Source organism: Corythoichthys intestinalis, chromosome 17, assembly GCF_030265065.1.
Source record: "Corythoichthys intestinalis isolate RoL2023-P3 chromosome 17, ASM3026506v1, whole genome shotgun sequence".
NCBI lineage: Eukaryota > Metazoa > Chordata > Actinopteri > Syngnathiformes > Syngnathidae > Corythoichthys > Corythoichthys intestinalis.
Window position 1 is genome coordinate 752,980 of NC_080411.1, and position 24,266 is coordinate 777,245.

Genomic DNA, 24,266 nt, shown 5'->3' on the forward strand with positions numbered 1-24,266 from the left:
TGTCCCTACTTAGCAACAGTAGCTAATGTCACGAATATTAATGAACGGAAGTGACGTGTTGCTTGCGGTACGACATTGAGTCCTTCGGGAAATCTAGGAATTAGACCTTGCCAAATGTTCGTGTCACATTCTACAACGTACATATGCAGCCGAGTAGAATGGGTGGTGTCGCTTATTGTGCAGCTCTCAACCTCTTTTTTTGTTAATGGCTTTATCTCGTGTGCTCCAACAAGAGAGCGTACGTGTGTTTGTGTATAAATGAGCACAAAAGGGAAGTGCGCCTGAGTGATAAGCAGCAATGTTTTGGAGCTTGTTGAAAGCCGCCTCTTCTGTGTCGAACTGGCTCAGCCACCTGAGGCCACTAGCAGAGTGTGATAACCTTAATGATAAAATGTGAACTTTCTGTCACCACAGTGTGCAGTGGCAGATATGATATCTTTGTACTGTATTTGTGGGGGAAAATAAGATAGAAAAGGATGGTGAGAAAAAAAAAGATTTTCTAGACAGAGTAGCTGTGAAATCTGATTATCATCTTTATTACAAATGAAAGTCAAATGATGAAGAACCCATACATTGTTTTAACTGAGGTTGCTAGATAGAAGAACATTAATTACATTTTTTAAAATTGCGTTACTGTATATCGTGTGTATGTCTATATATTACTTTTTGAAGCATTTGCATCTTGTATATCACAGCGTATGCCGAGATAATACGTTCTAATGCAGTGTAATTATGATTACAGGGTCATACATCAGCTGCTCCCCACACAGCAAATTAACTTCCCCGCTGTGTCGGTTTTACTCTGGAATTAGATTAGTTACCACTTAATCGCCACATCTGAGTGCCCGCTTTAATGCTGTGACACAGGATAGGCTCGAGACGTTTGATGATACTGTCACGGCAAACCACGTGAACCTGCCAGTAATAAATATTTCCAAATGAATAAAACATCTTTAAGATTTACTTTTCTCGCATACATGCTGTTTACTTTATTAACTGTGCGCCAAATGAAAAACACAAAACGGGAACCTCCACGGGAGATTCCCCCCCAATAGGACAAAATGGAATTGGAATACGATTCACAGTCCAAGTGTTTCCCTCACAAAACAAGTGTTCCAGAATTTTAAAGGGGTCCACGAATGGAAAGACTTGTAATTCTTAAAAGATAAATGTTAGTAGGAGTTATAATAATTGGATAATAAAACCCCTGTTAATGTTTTCATTTTTATAAAATTTTAAAACAAAAAATTAACGAGTAGGTCGCCATTGTTGTTGACGTCCCAGGGCGGTGACGTCACATGGACACGCTGCCAGACTTCCACAGTCATACCCAGGGGTGAAAATGGTTAGAATTTCTTGCTGGAACTCCCGGACGTGAAGGTTTTTTTTAAAATTTTATTTATTTATCTTTTTTTTTTTTTTTTCAAAACTACTGAAATGCAAAGAAAACTGTTTTGGCCAGTTATTTCTATAACACATACTAAAACTGATTTTCATTCAAAATTGTATTTTTTTTCAGTGATTTGCCAAATAATAGAACACCGTAGAATAGAATAGAATAGAATAGAATAGAATAGAATAGAATAGAATAGAATAGAATAGAATAGAAAATATGTACAATCTCCAATATGCAAAATTTAAAAAAATATAAAAAATACAAATGACGCCGAAACCGTACAACTTGATAGGTATGCACAGTGTCACTCTTTAACTACATAAACATGTCGTCGGTTCCGCACTTCCAATTTGAACCTGAGCGGAATATTAATGAGAAGGACAGCCCTGTTGATGTTTCACAAAACGAGCAGCAAAAGCTAAATGAACACGAAAGACGGGATGGGAGGAGTAGCATACATGTGTCAAGTTTGCTAGTGACAGCTAGCACTGTCCTGCTCTAGTGATGGAGCAGGAGAGTGTTTGATGTCAAAAAATGTTTGCAGATCTTCACGGTAAACTACTGTGTTATCCAACTTATTCCAATAATATTATAGAGATAGTTCACAGTCAGAGCTGTCATGTGCTTTACATATGATTAGGGTATACAGTTAAACTCAGTAGTTGATTATTTTTTGCTTCACACGAAAACGTTGATAGAGCGCCTCTACTGAAACATCTAATGATGGCTTACCTTATTTTTGTCACGTAAAAGCACTCTCCACATTGATGATCAAGAAAGGGGAAGATAGGTCAGATAGGGTCGTGACAGGGCAAGGGAATTGATTGTATTCTCATTTACACAGATGGAACTTATCGAGAAATCTATCATATAGTTGAGAGCACCTTTACTTTGCAGTTTTATTCCTGCACATGGGCTCTAAAGACACACTAATAATGTAAGCTAACTACGTGGTAGATTGAGGTTATTTGCAAGTCTATGCTATGAAATGAAACCAGTAATGACCATTTTTCACTGGCGGTTCAATTTATTTAGAAGGAATCTGACCTTGTAGCCAGATTGCCGGAATCACGCCAGCCGGATCCGCACTGGCGCAGATCCAACGACCTCGCCAAAAGGCCAAACTTCGCGGGTTCACCTTAGTCTTAAACCCCTTGTACTGAAACCATTTTGAAAGCTGGAAAAAGGCTTCGAAGCACAAGTTGACAATTCATTCAGGTCGACAGCGATCATACAGCACAGAGGGACCAAGGCGAGGATCCAAGTTCACCATATCACAAGTCAACAAAAGGTTCCCGAGAAAAAATGACAATGCTTGGTTAAACATTCAGCCTTTTGAAGGCTCTCGCGGGTCAGGCCTTGGGCAGGAAGAAGGGTGTGTTTAGGCGTTGTTTAAGATTAGTCTGTCTGTGGATTGGACAGGAGGATTCGGGAGTTACTGTTGTCAGGGCAGCAAGGGTTGTGGATTTTGCCACCTCGGCGTCAAAGGGGCTCTTAGTCTTATCAGTCGTGTTATCAGTTGGATATCGGGCGTTCTCCGGTGTTCCTTGTGCTGGGACAGGGTGTCCCCCCATTTGTTCTGGACTGTCCGGGAGAGCTGATTGCGAGAGTTGGTAGTGCAGACCTGGGCTTGTCAGTGTCAATCTTGCTCAGTCATTTGCATGACGCACACTTTGGGCTTCCATGATAAGAAGGCGCCATGTATCTCCTATGCCCTATATTCTGCTTGTTTTCTTTAACCTATAGTATAATTGCTATTTATTTTATATTGGTTGTGTTAGAGTAATATAAACGGCCAAACAGTAAATGAAACGATTCTATTCCCTTATTGATTATATTAAGTGTGTAAGACAAATGCAAACAGTTAGACGGTGTCTATGACAAAAGGTACTATCTCCTTCAATTTGAATGCTGTAACTATATTTTCCTTTCAGAGGTCCTTCCGTTCCTTCAGCAATGACGACCGCCACGTCATGGCAAAGCACTCCACCATCTACCCGTCCTCTCACGACTTGGAGGCGGTTCAGACGCTGGTATCCAACGTGGAGTGCGCCCTCAAACACGTCTCGGACTGGCTGGATCAGACGAGCTCGGAGGTTCCCGACCAGCTCGATAGTCAAGCGGCCGACGGCAAGGAGGAGGAGGAACCTACTGAGGAAGATGAGGGGACCAGTGCCAGCACCAGGTGGGCCTGCAAAGTGACCGGAATCAGAAAGAAGTCCTAATCACTTTAAAATATGAACTTTCTTAAAGGGAGCCCAGTAGTGGAAGAGTGCTGTGTGGAGTGATGAGAATTGGCCTGGTTGCCAAAGGTCTACTCATAAAAGGAGACATGGACCTGGAGCTGGTGTTGATGTGCAGAGACAAACCCACACAGACGCTACTCCATTCTGTCTGCCACAATTTACCCGGGCAAATAGAGGTGAAATCCTATTCACTTTGTCATGAACATCATTCATGTATTTATTCAGCACAATTTCAAAATATGCATGGTAGGAAGACTTGTGTAAATGAGACTTTTAATGGTTATCTACATTTGCCCTGTGAATGGCTGACTGACAAGATGTACATTGCCTGGGATTGGCACCAGCTCACCTGCAACTTTAATGAGGAAAAAGTTCTAGCGTAGAAAATGCATGGATAAGACTGGGGAACACATTTTTTGTTGATTTGTCTGACAGCTGTTTTAACTCATTTTTGGCTACACAATCCAAAGCTGTGTACTCACTTTTAAGTAGCATGCATTATATTGCTGCATCAAAATTTCATTTATTGTACAGGCAATGTTTTAATGCAAATGTAAGATTCTTTATTGTCATACACGTCTAAGGAAACCAGAAAAGTAAACCACGCTTCAATAATGTGAAATGAACAATCTTAATATTACTCCCTCAATGAAGTCACTAGGGAGAAAGAGAAGGAAACGAGAAGGGGTTTGAAGACATACTAGTTTTTTTTGTTGTTGTTGTTTTTTGTTTTAATCCATTTTGTTAAATGTTTTTGTATTTGCCACCTGGCACTTTACAATAGTGCTGCAACCATTAATCGATTAAATCGAGTATTCAATTAGAAAAAAAAAAAATTGAATTAAATTTTGTTGCTTCGAATATTCGTTTAATTAAAGTGGCGTTGTAATGGTTAATTTTCAAAGTGTTTGCATTTAGTTTTATTGGTAAGCGTGGATTCACTGCCCTCTGGTCTGCCTCATTTCACATGGCTGAATCCAACTACTCCCTGTTAAGACCAACGTAAGTTTTTGTTTGAGCTAATATAGTTTTATGCATTCGTAATTTAGTTTATGAGTATATTTAGCTGTGTTTTGTGGGAATATATGTTTAAACCATTTGTTAAGAGCATTGTTTAAAAAAAAAAAAAAAAAAAAAGTTAGCATTTTATAGCATTTAAGCCAGACATGTCCAAAGTCCGGCCCGGGGGCCAAATGCGGCCCGTGGTCAAATTTCATCCAGCCCCCAGCCTCTGTCATAAAATCAATAACGTCTGGCCCGCACACAGACTCAATAAATTGGTCAGCAGTACTGCTACCAGCATATGAAGTATCTTACACACTAAATGCTGCTCCTCATTTACCCACTAAAAAGCAGCAGCACTCTAAGCAACATTCCCCCGTGTGACCCTTTACTCCCAATTTTCTAAAATGGCGACAATCAACAAAAAAAGAAAGTTGACTGGGACGGCTGGCGCTTCAAGGATAGGTGGAAATTGGACTATTTCTTCACTAAAATACGCAACATCTGTCTGACTCACTTGCAAAGAGACAGTCGCTGTTTTTAAAGAGTTAAATGTGAGGCGATATTACCGAACAAGACACGCTGGCATGTACGACAAGATTACAGGGAAGATACGTAGCGACTAGCAAGAAATTGAAGCTAGTTAAATTTCCAGGGAAGATACGTACGTACCGACTAGCGAAAAACTGAAGCAAGTTGAAGCTAGTTTAATTTCACAGCAGCAGTATTTCGCAAGAGCCCGAGAGTTGAAAGAGAGCGCCACAAAGGCTAGTTGTGGGATTGTTGAAATTTATTAATTTAAAAAAATAATAAAGCATATGTGACACACAGAATGGCTTGCTAAAATTTGCTTAAATATATTGTTGTACATAAGGGACGTCAGCCAAGGTCGGCCCCCCACATTTTTACCACACCAAATTTGGCCCTCTTTGCAAAAAGTTTGGACACCCCTGATTTAAGCCAGGGGACTTTTGCTATGAAAATTAGCCAATTGTTCTTATGTTGTACATAGATCCTCTTTTTTCTTTTTTTTTATACCCTTTGAGGTTCAGCTCAGGTATTTTAATTTTTCATGTTCCTTATCCGATTACTCGATTATTCGAATTAACTAGTTCATCAATTAATCATCTACTAAAATAATCGATAGCTGCAGCCCTACTTCACAATGTCTTTATATGTTCCATTTCTTGTTCTATGATTTGCCATCACAAGTTGGTGTCACTAGCGGCCTTCAGTGGTGGTGTACCAATGTTCAGCTAAAAGAAAAACACTGGAGGCAAACACTGGAGGCTTCCTTGTTCAGTCAGTGCAGTGAATATCCCGGAAAAGTGTCTATATACAGTGGTCAGAAAAAGTATCTGAACCTTTTGGAATTTCTCACATTTCTGCATAGAATCACCATCAAATGTGATCTGATCTTTGTCAAAATCACACAGATGTAATAACAGCGTCTGCTCTAACTAAAACCCCCCAAACATTTATAGATGTTCATATTTCAATGAGGATTGTATGCAAACAATGAGAGAAGGGGGGAAAATACGGACGTGAACCATTAAATTTTCCGTAATTTCCCGAGTATAACGTGCACTTTTTTCCCCAAAATTTACTCGTAAAATCATGGGTGCGCGTTATTCATGGGTACGGGGACGGAGACAGAAAAAATTCATCATGATTCATGTTCCATTGTAAGCATGGACCAGCACAGTATTACCTAATCCGAACGACAGTGATATAATAATCAAGTTTCATGTGGTAAACAATTGTTTTCATGCTATTTTTCACATCTAATAAAATATAAATGTTTTTTTGTACTATTCGGTCCTTATTTACCGGTCCATTTTTCTTACCTTATCGTTGTAACATGCCGGCACTTGGCGATGTTGTCTTGAAGAGAACGTATAACGCAATCCGTTTCATATAAATGTTGTCATAAAAATGACAGGAGTCTGAGGAAGAGTGTCGAACCACTGAGCCAAGCCGCGTTGTTTTATTTACATTGAAACTCACAAAGTAACAACGAACGTCTTGCACGCAAATCGCGGGACATTTGTTTACTTCCAGCTGTTCCCTTAACTAAACTCTTCCCCCCGGGAACTACACATCTTGCCAACATAAGTTCCGCTGGTGAATTCTGTTAAAACTCGCTACAACTCCTTACTTTGTGAAAATTATTGTCGTATACTGTGAGCAATTTTACCACTGAAAATTATTATTCTATTTAAAAAAAAAAATTTTTTTTAATGACAAAAGGATTAAAAAATGCTGCAACCGCTTACTTTATAAAAGTTGGAGACACGAGAATCATATTTATTGGTGCTAAAATTAGGGTGCGCTTCATACACGGGTACAAGAATTTTCCCTAGATTTTACAGGTAAAGTTGGGGTGCGCGTTATATTCAGGAAATGACGGTAATATTTTGTGGCCCACCCTTTGGCAGCAATAACTTCAACCAGACGTTTCCTCTAGCTGCAGATCAGTCCTGCAGATCGATCAGGACTAATTTTGGCCCATTCCTCTCCACAAAACTGCTGTAGTTCTGTCAGATTCCTGGGATGTCTGGCATGAATCACTGTCTTCAGGTCATGCCATAGCATCTCAATGGGGTATAAGTCTGGACTTTGACTTGGCCACTCCAAAAAATGTATTTTGTTCTTCTGAAACCATTCTGAAGTTGATTTATTTCCATGTTTTAGATCATTGTCTTGTTGCAGCATTCATCCTCTTTTTAGCTTCAACTGTCTGACAGGTTTTCCTGCGAAACTTTTGAATTCATTCTTCCATTAATGACTGCAAGTTGTCCAGGCCCTGAGGGAGCAAAACAGCCCCAAATCATGATGCTCCCTCCACCATGCATCACGGTGGGAATGAGGTGTTGATGTTGGTGAGCTGTTCCATTTTTCCTCCACAAATGACTTTGTGTGTTACTCCCCAGCAATTCAACTTTGGTTTCATCAGTCCACACAATATTTTGCCAAAACTTCTGTGGAGTGTCCAAGTGCCTTTTTGCGAACATTAAACAAGCAACAATGTTTTTTTAGACAGCAGTGGCTTCTGAAATGGAGTCCTCCCATGAACACCCTTCTTGGCCATAGTTTTACATATAGTTGATGTGTGCACAGAGATCTTGGACTGTGCCAGTGATTTCTGTAAGTCTTTAGCAGACACTCTGGGGTTCTTTTTACCTCTCTGAGTTTTCTGCGCTGAACTCTTGCTGCCATCTTTGGTGGACGGCCACTACTTGGGATAGAATCAACAGTGCTAAACTCTCTCCATATGTAGACAAGTTCTCTGACTGTCGATGGATGAACATCCAGATTTTTAGAGATTTTTTTTAAAATATTTTTTTTTTTTATCCTTTCCCAGCTTTACACAAATCAACAATCATTGATCGCAGGTCTTCAGACAGCTCTTTTGACCGAGCCATGATACACATCATACAATGCATCTCATTAAGACAATTCTTACCAAGTGCTTGTTTTAAAATGCGCAGGGCAGCTTTAAACCACACATCAGTGATTGGGCACACACCTGACTTAAATTGTTTGGTAAAAATTGGTTCAATTGCACTTTAAGTCTCTTTAGGCAAAGGTTTCACTTATTTTCTCCCCTTCTGTCATTGTTTGCATGCTATCCTCATTAAAATATGAAAACCTATAAATGTTTGGGTGGTTTTAGTTTAAGCAGACGCTGTTTTTTCATCTGAGCGATTCTGACAAAGATCAGATCACATTTGATGGTGATTTTATGCAGAAATGTGAAAAATTCCAAAAGGTTCAGATACTTTCTCATACCACTGTATACATATCAAAGTAACTTTTCCATGATATGTAGATCTTTTTTTTTTCAATTCTAAGTATCCCAAAATGTTAATATTATTATTTTTTTAATATACATAATAGTTTCCCATGATTTTATTTTTTTAACTTATTCATTCCCAGCCATTTTCACTAGAGCAAGGCCCTTCGCTCTCGGCCGTTTTTCTGGGTTTTTACTGATTTTGCAAGGCCCACCGAATATGCTGTTCTATTGCTAAATAAACATGGAACCCACTAAAAGAAAGATTAGACTCTTCTTTCAGCAGAAAAAAGTAAGTTCTTATTTTTTCCATTCTTTAGAAATCAGCATTAGAAAATAGCTTATTTTGAGCCATTTTCCATTTTCTGATGAAAAAATGAAGAAAATGAGCTTTTTGTAAACGCATACATTTCAAACATAACTTTGACTTTAACACAGCTATTTTTTTGCATTAGTTACATCCCAAACATCTGAATAATGTTTTCCTTTTACAAAATATTATAATGAACAAAACAAACAGAGCTTCTGATAGCTATGTAACAGTTTGTTTACACATGACTACTGAGAGATGATGCCTGTTGTCGCCTAGATGATGCCGTTGTCGCCGCGTCTGCCGTGTAAACTTTTCCCTCATTGTTGTCTGTCTCACAAAGATGGATTATTTTTGAATCTCTGCGGGGTCTGCTTGACGAGCCCGCTGCACGGTGGTCCCAGTCGTTTTGCCCGGTCGTCCAGCGCCTGGCATTCCAGGCGTCCTCTCGGTTGTTTTGTTCGGTCGTCCGCCGCCTGGCATACTGCGGCCAGCGCTCCGACCGTGCTGCCGGGCCTTTCATTGTTGTTGAATCGGGTTGCGGGTCTTTACAAAATGTGCTACTGCCCTCCACTGGCCAGTTTTATTGCTTTAAAATGGGTTTGGAGCCTTGTTTTTTGTTTCTCAGATCGCAAGCTATAGATTCTTCTTGTAAAAAAAAAAAAAAGCAAAAGACGTATGAATACGTTTTTGGGACAATGACGTATTTAAAAATAGAAAATATTTATACATTTCTGGGAGCAAATGAGTTAAAGGGTCATTAGCCATTTTATAAAAGCCACATTAATCTTGGAGTCGTTTGGTCATGCTTTTTCTCTAAGGCCGGAATGTTTTTTTTTTTTTGTGCTGCTTTGTCATCCGTCATATGTGACCTTGACATCTGACCACACACTTTTCCTCTGCCTGACACATGACAGAAGCTGACAGAGGAAAAATACGAGGTCACGAGCTCACCGTCTGAAGCGGCCATCCTGGTACGGGCTACAACCGAGCCCAAACTCACACTGAAAATCACCCTAACCTCTCCGGCCATGAGAGATGACGAGGAGGAGGAGGAGGAGGAGGATGAAGAGGAGGAGGGGGAGGAGCAGGAGGTGGAGGGAGAAGGAGGAGAGGAAAATGAGGAGTTACGTGGGGAGGAGGCCGAGGAGGCGGAGGCAGAACAGGTGGACGAAATGGAAGAACAGGAGAAGAGGAATGGCCACGGTAGGAGAACAACCTCGCATCAATCTCAATTAGATTTCTCGTCATTTCCAATAACAATCGTATTAACATTATACTTGATAAGCCCCGAGGAATAAATCTGTTGATTTCCCTGAGGAATCATGGGGGATTTATTCAAACTCCTTAACACAACAAACAGTAAATATACTGTATATCTATAATGAATGCAGCCAAAACATAATTGTATGGTCCGGCAACTGTCATTCGTTGTGAATGAGCGATTGTCCCTCTCTCTTTCCCCCTTCTAATTTATAGGAGGGTGCTTTTAATGTGTTGTTTGATTGTTGGTGGGGAGCAAGGACTGCAGAGTGGCCAAATCAATAAGCGAGCTAGCCATCCAGCGTGTGTGGCTCCTGTCCAACTAGACACTGAGGGAGATGAGAGAGATGACATAAAAGTTGGCCATATCAAGAGCTGCACTCACTTATTTGCTTACAAGCGTTCACACATGGAAACCTTTCAGTGACATACAGTATTTGACACATTTATTGTTTTGAGTACCATAGATTAATTCGCTCATTCATTTAGAAAAAAAATAGCCTTTTATCATGATACAAGACCTCAAAAATGTTGGACTCAAGTTGTTTTTATGGCACCCGAGTTCACGTAGATCAAAACTAGTAGTATTATTTTGACATGATCAGATTTAGATGTACAGTACTAAATGCACGTGCAGTTAAATGTATGATACCAAGCACCATTACACAAATTAAAAAATTTTATGTAGGTAACTCTCAAGTATGACCTTATTAGGGCCTGAGCACCAACTGGCACGAGAGCCCTATTGTAATGCAAAGGATCATGATTTTTTTTTTTTTTTTTTTCATTTCATGGCAAATGAAAATGGCCAATTTGGAGGTCTGAACATGCACCAAAACTCACCAAAATTTGCACATATATGCAGCTTTGCACCAGTTCAGAGTGTCCCCTGCTTACTGCCCGGAGTTAGCTGGGATAGGCTCCAGCACCTCCGCAACCCTCGTGAGGAATAAGCAGCATGGAAAATAAATGAATGAATGAATGAATGCAGCTTTGTGTAAATTTCGATAATCTTCCGACGTTTCGAAAAATGTAACAAAATGGCTCAGTGGCGCCCACTTGAAATTTTCAAAAAGGCCTCTCCATTTAGGTTTGTTTCAACATAGAGCAATGAAATTTGGGGAGTCTATACCTTATACAAAACGGCTCCAAAAAGTCCCTTGCACACATATTCCAAACCCAAAAGGACATTGGGTATTTTGGATCGAATGGGAATTTTTTTATCGATTTACAAGGTACACATTTGAGACCTTGTCGCCGAAGAAGTTAGTTCGATCGCCTTCAAAACTGGTGAGACTGTTCAGGAGACATCTGATATCTTAAGTTTTCAAAATGGTGAGTTTTCAATCCAGGGCCTGACCTGGGCGAGGTGCCAAAGTTGGCCATTTTGTTGGCAAAACACCAAATTCAGAAAATGACTAATAAATCCCTGACGCAACCTTCAATCTTTTCATATCTCGCATGGATGAGAGGTATCCCAGCCTGAGCACGACTGCACTCATTAGGCCTGGCGCCCCCTAGTGGGAACAGGAAATGCCCTTTTTACGAGACGGGCTCCTCCTCCAAGGGAAAAAAATGTATTGACCTCAAACCTGCATCAGGGGAGCCTTAAGACATGTGTTCGGGTACCTGATGAAAAATATTGAGGTTTGGTTGAAGCAAAAGGATCCAACAGGAAAGTGAAAACGACAGTCACCATTTTGTCTCGCCACAAATTTGGAACAGTCATAATTTGGCAGATATACAACATATATGCACCAAGCTTCCCGTGCTTGGTGAGAGTCATACCCTGAGGGGTCATTTGCATAAAACCTACAGCGCCACCTAGTGGCGCGGAAAGGAGTTTTAAAAAAGGCCTATCCTATTAGGATGAAATTCGGGACTAGATAAGTTGTGCAAAACTGCTCCAAAAAGTCACTTGCATCCATATTCCAAACCCAACAGGAAATCGGATATTTTGGATTGAATATGAAATTTTTATCGATTTACATGGTGCACATTTGAGACCTTGGCGCCTCGGGAATTATTTGGATCCTTCTCAAAATTTGCAAGACTGTTCATGAGACATAAGACATCTTAAGTATCGAAATGGTGTGTTTTCATTCACAGGCCTGACTGGCGGGTTGCCAAAGTCAGGCGTTTTTTTGGAAAAACACCAAATTCAGAAGATGACTAATAACTCTCTCATCCAACGTTCAATCTATTTCATTGCATGTATGAGAGGTATCCCAGCCTGAACACGACTGCATTAAAATATTACTGATTAGACCTGGCGCCCCCTGCTGGGAACAGGAAACGACCTATTTTACGAGACTGGCTCCTTCTGGAAGGGAAAAAAAAAATCAATTGATCTCAAACCTGTTTCAGGGAAGCCTTTAGACATGTGTTTAGGTGCCTGATGAAAAATGTTGAGTTTTCGTTGAAGCAGAGGGGTCCAACAGGAAAGTGAAAATGACCGTCGCCATTTCGTCTCGCCACAAATTTTGAACAGTCATAACTTGGCAGATATACAACATATATGCGCCAAACTTTCTGTGCTTGGCGAGAGCCTAACCCTAAACCATAACCCTTGGTAGTTAAAAGACTTTTATAGTACTACATTTTACGGCCCATGGCCACGTCTCTGTTGCCGTGACGACCCTTTGTTTGCCGTTAAAAGGAAGTAGATTTTTTTTTTTAATGGACTTAGCCTATAGAGCCACGAAATTTGCCACACTGTCGAATTGGCCCAATTAGAAGATTCAATTTGGTTTTAAATAAGGGCATGGCTGCACTTGCCTGGCACAGCCAGACTATTCTCCCTATATTTTTTTTAAACACTGTGAGAAATAGTCTGGGACCCAGCACATTAACTGCCTCTCGAGCAAGGTACAAAATCAATCGTCCAATCAGATTCGTTTATTTGCGTGACGTGTTCTTAACGAGTAACGTCACGCGAAAGTCGTGTCTACAACAACACAGACCAGTTTTAAATGACCAAAAACACATCGAAACAAGTCATTGACAACAGTCAACATGGCTCGCGCTAGCTATGTTGAATAAACTTCTCCATTCTCCGCTCACAGTAATTACTTGACGCTTTAACAACGTCACGCCTGCCCGTCGCTGATTGGTCCACTCCGCTGTCTGTTTACGCCGGACGGTCACCAGACTCACAATCGCTGGAACAGTGGTGAGTCTGGTATACCAGGCAATGGCTGCACCACTCAGTAGCGCTTCCTTTTTTGTAGGACCCTCTTCAATCGGGTTTTTTTCTCCTAGGTGTGTGAGTGTTTTTTTTTTTTTTAATCACCAAAAATAGAGGCAAGTTTTGAGCATGTTAGGTTCTCATGAGATGATGAGAGGGGAACGATCTGCCACCACCCTGACCTGCGTGCTGTCCGAATTGCGGCAAACTGCGAGGGCCCGTTCAGTCCTGCTTGCAGGCCTAGTTGGTGTTAGATTTTCAAGGCTCCACTCTACTTTTGTCTGCGGTGCAGCTGTTGCCTTTGTTTGGACAAAAATGTGCTGAGAAGCAGCTGGCAAAGAATAAGACAACCGGTGTCTGATAAGGGATAGAGTAGAAACCGTAATGATCCGCGTCTCAGTGGTCCCATGTGGGACAAACCTTGAGATACAGCTCTATATATCACGGTGAAGCAAACATATACACACACACACGCACAGCACTGTGTTTGACAGAAGAAAAGCTGGGCTGCGATAATGGTCCGATGAGTTCAGAGATAATGCACTCGTGCTTCTTCTATATAGATGATAACAGCTGACATTTCCGCTTAATACCTCTTGAAGAAAGGGTTTGGAAAGGAGCAAAATATTTACTTAAGCATGTTTTCACAGACTCTTTAGTGTGTTTTTCACTCGCTGTCCTGCACACAAAGGAAAACTCATGTAACCACACTCATTCATATACAGCTGTGTTGGATTCGGCTCGCCTCGCACAAGCTGGGAAACGGCAGCATGAATCGAAACAATACAGAAGCATAAGAATGATTCAAGCCTTTCTAACCTACACCCTGCTTTGATCCATCCTTAGTTGTGTTTGACTCAAAGAGTTGAAATATTCTTTCGTTCTACTTTTGGACACTTGACCGTGCGCTCGCTCAGGGAAGATGTTGATGTCTCTTTCTAAAGTCAAGTGCATCTCAAGTAAACCCAAAATGAAAACTCAACTATTTTGACTCCTGTCTGGTGTAGACTGGATCAAAATACTTTTGTTTTTTTTAACAAACTACTTTGCAAATACACAAAGGAGAGATTGATTTACCGTGCTGTCACATACACACACACCGTAAATGAAACACTCCTAAGGTATTTGTTTGTGGAGGCTCTGCGTCTCCAAATGTTCTCTCCTCCCTCGTGACTCTCCATTTCACTGATTAGTCAGTAGCTTGATGTATGGAAAGTATGTCACTTTTAAATAGCGTGTGCATTTTTCAACTTACCTGTGCGTTGGGGGGGGGTCAACGCATCTTGTGTAACGTTGCGCTATCACTAATGTGATGCCAACCAGATCCGTGTTGGAAAAGACACTCTATTTGAATGGTGAGCTTCCATTACAGATCTGTGAATTGTAGAACACATTCTACATTCATGGACGAAATTATTGGCAACCCTGGAATTTTTCCAGAAAATACAGCATTTCTCACAGAGATGAATGCAATTACAAATGTTGTCAGTATGAATGTGTTTATTTACTCAACATTCCATTGGAAAAACACAAAACAGCTGAGGAAAAAAGTCAAAATTGACACAATTTTACACAAAACTCAAAATAGTCTGGACAAAATTGTTGGCAACCCCACCTCAATATTTGGTTGCACATTTCGGAAGAAATAACAGAAAGCAATCGCTTCCTATAACCATCAACAAGTTTCGTGATCCTCTCAGATGGAATTTTGGACCACCCTTCTTTTGCGAACTCCAGGTCTCTCAGATTCGAAGGGTGACTTCTTGCAACAGCAATTTTGAGATCTCTCCAGAGTGTTCAATGTGATTTAGATCCGGGCTCATTGATGTCCACCTCAGAATTCTCCAGCGCTTTGTCTACAACATTTTCTTAGTGCGATTTGAGGTATGTTTTCGGTCATTGTCCAGTTGGAAAAACCCATGACCTCTGACGCAGACCAAATATTTCATGACTCCTTGCACAGTGTCAAGACACCCAGTGCCAGAAAAAATAATGAGGCCTTCAAAGAAAAGAACACAGCGCCTATAGTCAAACATGGTTGAGGTCCAGTGATGTTTTGGGGTAGTTTTGCTACCTTTGGCACTGGGTGCCTTGACAGTGTGCAAGGAGTCATAAAATCTGGAGACTGTCAGAAAACTGGGTCTGCGTCAGAGGCCATGGGTGATCCAACAGGACAATGACCCAAACATACCTCAAATAGCACCAAGAAATGGTTGGAGACAAAGCGAATTCTGAGGTGGCCTTGGATGTGTCTGGATCTAAATCCCGTTGAACACCTCTGGAGAGATCTCCAAATTGCTGTTGCAAGAAGGCACCCTTCAAACCTTAGAGACCTGGAGTTCGCAAAGGAAGAGTGGTCCAAAGTTCCATCTGAGAGTTGCACAAAAACGTATTGATGAATGAAAGTATTGATGACGTATTGATGAATGAAAAGAAACAATTGCTTTCTGTTATTTCTTCTAAGGGATGCCCAACCAAATATAGGCTGCCATCAATTTTGTCCAGCCCATTTTTTGCATTTTGTGTAAAATTGTGTTCATTTTGTTTTTTTCCTCTTCAACTTTATTTGTGTTTTCCCAATGCAAATCCAAATATAAACACATTCATACTGAAAACATTTGTAATCGTGTTAATGTCTGGGAGAAACTGTGTATTTTCTGGAATATTTCCAGGAGTGTCAATCATTTCATCCATGACTGTACAAGGAGACGAGCGACTTGATGGCATGCTGAAGCGCCGTGTACCAAAGACTGGCGTGCGTGTGTGCGTGAGTGCACTGGCACAGAAAATGTGTCCGCGTGCATTCACACACACAATTGAAGCACACATGCTCAGCTACGATGTGTGTCTTTTACGTTTTCTACATTGGGTTGTTATTGTTTCGTGGCAGTGTTGGGTGCTGCTGCGCAAAGAGTGGAGGCTGAGGAGGAGGAAGAGGGAGAGGTGCTGGATAGACACAGATGTCTGTTGGCCCTGGCAGCGCTGCGACACGCCAAGTGGTTCCAGGTCGGCACCCGCTCACTTCCTGTCTTCCTGCCTGATGCTGTTTGTAGCCTGACGATTTACTAATACTCAATTGAATCTTGATGGCATGCTTGGAGAAAACAATGCTGAACGATATTCATGGCGGGAGTGTCATATGTTTGGCTCATTCCAGAATTGGGAGAACTCTTACGCACTTGCCATTTTTAATATACATACAAAATACTGAAACATGCCGTTTCAGAGTATATTTTCTTGTTCAGAGGCCATGAAGAATGCTTGAAAATAGACTTTAAAATCACAAAGAAGTCTGGAGTACCCACTTAAATGCAAGTTTTCTTTAGTTCAACCTATGAAAAAAAATATATAGAATTTAATTTTATGGTATTATTTAGAGGTGTGCGAAATTTCCGATTCTTAGATTATTCGCGATTCAGCCGTGGAAAATTCATGAAGGATTCACAAACATCCAAATTCCGATTATTGAAATACATCAAGTAAAGCGGAAGTAAAACACTCAGCGCGCCGCGCGGTCTTCGGGACAGAGCGAGAGTAGCTAAACATCATGCTTGTCATTACCCGGCCCCTCAGGTAATGACAATGCTCAACTCACGGCTCTTGCTCAACTCATGCCGCGAGATAAAAAAACAACAACATACCTGACTGCTGCCAACAGCTGCTACAAACTACGTCCACATAATGGTACGGTAGATATCATATTTATATAGGACTAGATGCAAAATAACAGACTCTGTGGCGTTAGCAGCACATGTACAGAAAGCTAGATGCGGGCGTTAGTAAACGGCCGCCATCTTAAAGCAGTAGACTTCCCTGCAAGGCTGTTGTAGCGAACCTTCCAAGCGAACCTAATTAACTTTTTATCTAAAATACTCCTGAATTGGCAAAATATTAACTTGAATCTATCTTTAAAATATTTTTAAAACTTTCACATGTCGAAAGAAGACAGAAAGGGAGCAATTTTAACAACTTTAACGGTTGATTCACAACATTAAATTAATTGAATGTAGTTTAAAGCAGCTGGTGGGGGTCATATATAATCCATTTATAATCGAATCATAGCCTTTGAATCGTAATCGATCGTTAGGTGCCCAAAGATTCCCACCTCTAGTATTGTGTTTCATTGCCAGCTCTTACACTGCTGGCCAAAAGTATTGGAACCCCTGCAATTCTGTCAGATAATGCTCAATTTCTCCCAGAAAATGATTACAATTACAAATGCCTTGGTAGTAATATCTTCATTTATGTTGCTTGAGATGAAAAAAACAAAAGAGAATTCAAAAAAAATATTATCATTTTACACAAAACTGCAAAATTAGGCCAAACAAAAGTATTGGCACCCTCAGTTTAATACATGGTAGGACAACCTTTAGACAAAATAACTGCAAACGAGCCCTTCCAGTTATCCATCAATGTGTTTCTTACAATGCTCTGCTGGAATTTTAGACCATTCTTCTTGGGCCAACTGCTCCAGGTCTCTGAGATTCGAAGGGTGCCATTTTCAGATCTCTCCATAGGTGTTCTATGGGATTCAAGTCTGGACTTGTTCTGGACATTTTAGAAATCTCCAGTGCTCTCTCTCAAACAATTTTCTAGTGCTTTTTGAATTGTGTTTTGGGTCATTGTCCTGCTGGAAGACCCATGACCTCTGAGGGAGACCCGACTTTCTCACATTGGGTCCTGCATTATGCTGCAAAATTTGTTGGTCGTCTTCAGACTTCATAATGCCATGCACACGTTCAAGCAGTCCAGTGCCAGAGGGAGCAAAGCAACCCCAAAACATCAGGGAACCTCCGCCCTGTTTGACTGTGGGGAACGTGTTCTGTTCTTTGAAGTCCTTGTTTTTTTCCCTCCAAACTCTATGTTTATGCCTTTTCCCAAATAGCTCTACTTTTGTCTCATCTGACCAGAGCACATTCTTCCAAAATGTTTTTGGCTTACTAAGGTAAGTTTTGGACAACTCCAGCCTTGCTATTTTTATGTCTCTGGGTCTTCCTGGGTATCCTACCATAGAGTCCCTTTTCAATCAGATGCCGACGGATTGTACGGGTTGACATTGTTGTACCCTCGGACTGCGGTACAGCTTGAACTTGTTTGGATGTTAGTCAAGGTTCTTTGTCCACCATCCGCACAATCTTTTGTTGAAATCTCTCATGAAGTTTTCTTTTCCGTCCACATCTAGGGATGTTAGCCACAGTGCCGTGGGCTTTACACTTATTGATGACACTGCGCACGGTAGACCCATGAACATTCAGGTCTTTGGAGATGGACTTGTAGCCTTGATATTTCCCATGCTTCTCCACAAGTATGCTTCCCAAGTCCTCAGACAGTTCTTTGGTGTTCTTTCTTTTCTCCGTGCTCAATGTGGTACACACAAGGACACAGGACAAAAGGTTGAGTCAACTTTAATCCATTTTAACTGGCTGCAAGTGTGATTTAGTGATTGCCACTCCGGCCCATTTTTGGAGTTTGGTTGAAAATGATAATGATTTAATTTTTTTCCCCTTCTCTTTTGTGTTTTTTCATTGCATGCAAAATCAATGAAAATATTATTACCAAAGCATTTATAATTGCAGTCATTTTCTGGGTGAAATTGAGCATTATCTGGCAGAAACTCAGGGGTGCCAATACTTTTGGACCGCACTGTAGGTTTGTCCTCTTAGTTAGCAGTAGCAGCTAACAAAACAGCTAATTTAGCTTCTCCTTAGAAAAAGCTAACAATACAGATTTGCAAACTTGTAGCCTTGGAGCTTTATTATTTTCATCACTGCAAGTATTGTACTCATAATTGAATATGTAATATCAAATATATATAACGCCATGAAAATGTTACCTTTGAACTGAAAGCTGAGCTAATCAAGCTTCAGATAGTTAAGCACCTATTACTTATCAATGTGTAGCAGACAAACGGAAGTGAAGGCCTACTTTGCAAGCATTTTTTATCCAATTCTGGAAAGATCCACAAAGTACGACATTCCCACATCTGTAATGTGACACCATCCTGGGGGGGGGGGGGAATCAAATTACTATGCATCTGGAAATTAGTTGTCACACTTCACTTTTTTTCCACTTTTTATGGTACTCTCATTCCCAAAGAAAATAACTTGATTTCTTCCCTCAGAATTCTGCTCTTATGTAACTCACAAACCCCATAATAAAAAAGTTACTTTGGTTTTTAATTGTGCAGATTTATTGAAAATGAGGAAAAAAGTAAGTTTTTTTCTGGGTAAATTTATTCCATTTTGGGATGAGGCTGTAACATAACATGTGGAATAGCCATGAATACTTTCCGAGTGCTATGTACATTTCGTTGGGCTACAAAGGCAATTGTGGAATTGTTTTTTCTTTTTGCTATTATGTGAACCTGCCTGCTCAGTGTCATGTGAAATTCTCCCTTTTAAAACCCTTCCTACACCCCTCCTTCCTACTCACTAACTGACTGACCCAAAACACACACACAGAAAACAGCCAGCATTTTACAAAAACAATTAATATGACAAACCTTGAGTTTCTAGGTGGTTTTGATTATGAACGCTGTCTTTTAGTATTGCAGCTGCTTCTGTACTCCATTTTTTCCCCCCGATCCTATTGTTCCACTGGTCACTTTATCCCTTTTCTGTCGCTCTCAGGCTCGAGTGAATGGACTCAAGTCCTGCGTTATCGTTCTCAGGATACTCCGAGACATGTGCAATCGACAACCCGCATGGGAACCTCTTAACGGATGGGTAAGTCTTTAGAACCGATTAAGTTGAAATTAGCATGTCTTCTTCCTTCAAATATTTCATTGGCCGGTCGTAAATCAAGATTCATATTGAGGAGAAAAAAAAGGAAACATTAAATTCAAGGTAATTATTAAATTTAACGTACCATGCATACATTTTTAAACGTTGTGAACAAAAATCAATGGGAGGAATTAGCCGCTACTGCATTGGCATCGTAGTTTGCAATATTTACGTAAAATGAATGCTAACTACACGGTTTTTTTTTGTTTTTTTTTGCTTTTAACCAAGAGTCTAGACTGTTTTAGGTCTATATCTATAAAGAATTTGGGGATTTAAGCATTTATTCACAAGAATTTTCACCGGAAAAGCTCAGTTTACATTAGGCGGCTGCTAGCTACATTCACTAACAAACTAGCATTGTACTTAGACATATTTATGTAAAATGAATGCTAACTGTAAGGTTTTTTTTTTTTTGTTTTTTTGCTTTTAACCAAGAATCGAGACTGTTTTACGTCCATATCTATGAAGATTTCAGGGGTTTAAGCATTTATTCACAAGAATTTTCACTGAAAAAGCTCCGTTTACATCAGGCAGCTGCTAGCTACATTCACTAACAGGCTAGCATTGTACTTCGATATGTTTACGTAAAATAAACTCTAACTGCACGTTTTTTTTGTTGTTGTTTTTTTTTTTTTTTTTTTTTTTTTTTGTTGCTTTTAACCAAGAATCAAGACTGTTTTACGTCCATATCTATGAAGAATTCAGGGATTTAAGCATTTATTCACAAGAATTTTCACTGGAAAAGCTCAGTTTACATCAAGCAGCTGCTAGCTACATTCACTAACAGACTAGTATTTTTCTTCGACATATTTATGTAAAGTAAACTCTAACTGCACGTTTTTTTTTTTTTTGCTTTTAACCAAGAATCAAGACTGTTTTACGTCCATATCTATAAAGAATTCAGGTATTTAAGCATTTATTCACAAGAATTTTTTTTTAAAAAAAAGCTCTTTGTCTATGATTCCACGCGATCAGCTTTAATGGCCTCGCCTACAATGCAGGCCCCTTATTCATTGGCCCCTTGCACCGTCATACATTTTGAAGTCTATGACTGAGGCTGCCTATCCTCAACACATAATCCGCCTACAAACCAGAATGTACAGGGTTTCAAAAATGTCTCTCTTGGTGACGGACTTAATCTAGCTAAGAGGATACGGCTAATGAATAGTGAGAATTGTAAAGAGATGGACAGTGGTGATGATTTAGGGAATTGGCATTGATTTGCATTTGTAATACCTTGGTTAAGACGGGGAAATTTACACTAACGATGAAAAAGATAATACCACTGTTCAAGACTGGGGACAAATACCTGTTAACCAACTTTTTTGTAACCAATTTTAGATATTTGAAAAATGGTATGAAAGTAGGCTCAATGATTTCTCCAATAGAGTAGCATAGAATAGTATAGCATAGCATAGAATAGAATGCTATTTATTGTCATTGTACATTGTACAATGAGCCCGATTGGGAACTCTGTTCCCCTTTCAGCCATGAAATGTACCAGTACTTTACCAGCTCCGCCACGTGCGCACTATATTGCCCTGAAGAAATCATGTTAATTTGCTGTACCCATTCATTTGTCAGACATAGACATCATAATAATAATGACGGTACACGGGGGCTAGGCCTATCTCTGTCAAAGCTGACCGGGTGGAAACACAAAGAGATTTTTACGTTGAAATCTCTTGTGAATAAATGCTTAAATCCCCAAATTCTTTATAGATATAGACATAAAACAGTCTTGAATCTTGGTTAAAAGAAAAAAAAAACAGGCAGTGAGCATTTGTTTTACAAAAATACGTCGAATGTGCTGCTAGTCTTTAAGCCACTGTGGAGAAATCTCTAGAAGGCTGTGTTGTAGCGAACCTAATTATTATAAGTATTATATCTAAAATACTCTTAAATCGGCAAAATCTTTAAAACAGTTTTAAAACTTTCACATGTCTAAAGTAGACAGATGGGAAATTTTTGAGTAAGCAATTTTAACAACTTTAACGGTTGATTCACAACATTAAATGAATTGAATGTAGTTTAAAGCTGCTGATACAGAATGGGGACTTCAGTGTTTTAATTACTGTTTTGAGCTGTTAACGTGATACTGAAATAGTCGTTTATTTAAGCCTTAGAGGCTTTTTGTACAATTTTTGTAACTAATGTACGAAACATTGAAAGCAGCTAATAGCTTGGGGGGGGGGGGGGTTTGTGGCCGTCATCAATAATCGATTTATAATCGAATCGTTGCCTCTGAATCGTAATCGTAATTGAATCGTTAGGTGCCCAAAGATTCCCACCTCTACCTGCAACGTGACGTGTCATTTAAAGGTTCAATGTCTTTCCTAAGGTCGGCCAGTGGTTGTCGAAACTAGTTTGCCATTTGAACACTGAAAAAATTAAGTGGTGGATTTACTTGATAAAACCATTGTAACAATTTGCACTTACTTTAGTAAGTAAATTTTACTGCTTGCAATATTAAGTTCAGTTCACAAGCAGTAAAATTTACTCAACAGAAGTGAGTGCAAATTGTTACAATGATTTTATCAAGTAAATCCACCACTTATTTTTGTATTAAATTATTTTTATTTCGTGTATTTTACTGCTTGCAATATTAAGTTCAGTTCACAAGCAATAAAATTTACTTAATAGGAGTGCAAATTGTTACAATGATTTATCAAGTAAATCCACCGCTTATTTTTTTTCAGTATGCAAATGCTGTTTTTACTGCTTGCAATATTAAGTTCAGTTCACAAGAAGTAATATTTACTTAATAGAATTGAGTGCAAATTGTTAAAATGATTTTATCAAGAAAATCCACCACTTATTTTTTTCAGCGTAGTTAGTAATGTGGTACCGTCCAGAAAAATGAGGAAATGCAGTGTAGTCATGAGGTAGCTACGTCATTAACCTTTGCGCTTTGAGCGGCTCATTACCCGCTGCATTGAAATGTAGCGCTAGCTTGTGACTAGGCCGCGAGCCGGTAAAGTTCCGACTAATGTCCGCATCAGCTGTGATGGTAACTTGTGTTTAGACGTTTACATGCTGGGTAAATACCAGTACACGATGACCAGGCTTCATCGTTTATCTGAAAGGGGCTTGAAAATGACCCGAAATGACCTTTTTTTAATTGTGCTTTCTGGCAGCCTTTGGAACTTATCTGCGAGAAGGCCATTGCCACTTGCAACAGACCTCTCGGGGCAGGAGAAGCCTTGCGTCGGGTGATGGAGTGTTTGGCTTCTGGCATACTGCTACCAGGTCTGAATTATTGCTTTGGAACAATGTTCATTGCCTGCTTCACAACCTGAGTCAAGGAGAATGTTTTCAAGGAAGTGTGTTTTGTCTGTCCCATTATAAAAGTGCACTGCCCCCTACTGCATGACTTAAATACCACATCATATTCCTGCGTACTTGCAGCGTCGTTCAAATGGAGATCAAATTGGATCTAAATTGACATAACGAATGTTTTTACTGAGACAAAACACAGACTGTCGCTACCTCAAACCTATGCTAAAGCAGTAGTCAAATCGTGATTACCGTCAATTTGATAAACACTTCATCTTCATGACAAGAAGAGGATGCACATAAAGTAGTGATCCATGAAACATCAAATTTAACATGATTAAAACCATCATTTACAGTGGTAGGAACAAGTATCCGAACCTTTAGGAATTCATCACATTTCTCCATAAAATCACCATCAAATGTGATCTGATCTTTGTCAGGATCGCAAAGATGAAAATACATTGTCTGCTTTAACTAAAACAACCCAAACATTTATAGGTTTTCAAATTTTAATGAGGACAGCATTCAAACAATGACAGAAGGGGGAAAAAAATAATTAAGTGAACCCTTTGCCTAAGGAGACTTAAAGAAGCATTGAAACCGTTTCTTAACAAACAATTTCAGTCAGGTGTGCGCCCAATCACTGATGAGTGATTTAAAGCTGCCCTGCCCACTATAAAATACACATCTGGTAAAAAATGTCCTAATGAGAAGCATTGTCTAATTTGCATCATGGCTCGGTCATAAGAGCTGTCTGAAGACCTGCGATCAAGGATTGTTGATTTGTATAAAGCTGGGAAAGGATACAAAACCATCTCTAAAAGTCTGGATGTTCATCAGAGAAGTTGTCTACGAATGGAGAGAGTTTGGCACTGTTGCTTCTCTCCCAAGGAGTGGCCGTCCACCAAAGGTGACGCCAAGAGTTCAGCGCAGAATACTCAGAGAGGTAAAAAAAGAACCCCAGAGTGTCTGCTAAAGACTTACAGAAATCACTGACACAGTCCAATA

The 24,266-nt window shown here is 39.9% G+C and overlaps 1 protein-coding gene across 4 annotated transcripts in view; it reads left to right on the forward strand.

The window, feature by feature from the left end:
* strbp (spermatid perinuclear RNA binding protein) overlaps nucleotides 1–24,266 on the forward strand; it is a 148,642-nt gene that overhangs the window by 94,002 nt on the left and 30,374 nt on the right. For all 4 annotated transcript variants that reach the window (XR_009061161.1, XM_057819657.1, XM_057819656.1 and 1 more), the window contains exons 4-9: nucleotides 3,331–3,581; nucleotides 3,650–3,818; nucleotides 9,668–9,956; nucleotides 16,091–16,206; nucleotides 19,830–19,925; nucleotides 23,120–23,231. Coding sequence is in view for 3 of the 4 variants with exons in the window: in XM_057819657.1 (XP_057675640.1) it covers nucleotides 3,331–3,581; nucleotides 3,650–3,818; nucleotides 9,668–9,956; nucleotides 16,091–16,206; nucleotides 19,830–19,925; nucleotides 23,120–23,231 (1,033 nt within the window). In the remaining variant the exon portion in view is untranslated. The remainder of the gene's footprint in view (nucleotides 1–3,330; nucleotides 3,582–3,649; nucleotides 3,819–9,667; nucleotides 9,957–16,090; nucleotides 16,207–19,829; nucleotides 19,926–23,119; nucleotides 23,232–24,266) is intronic.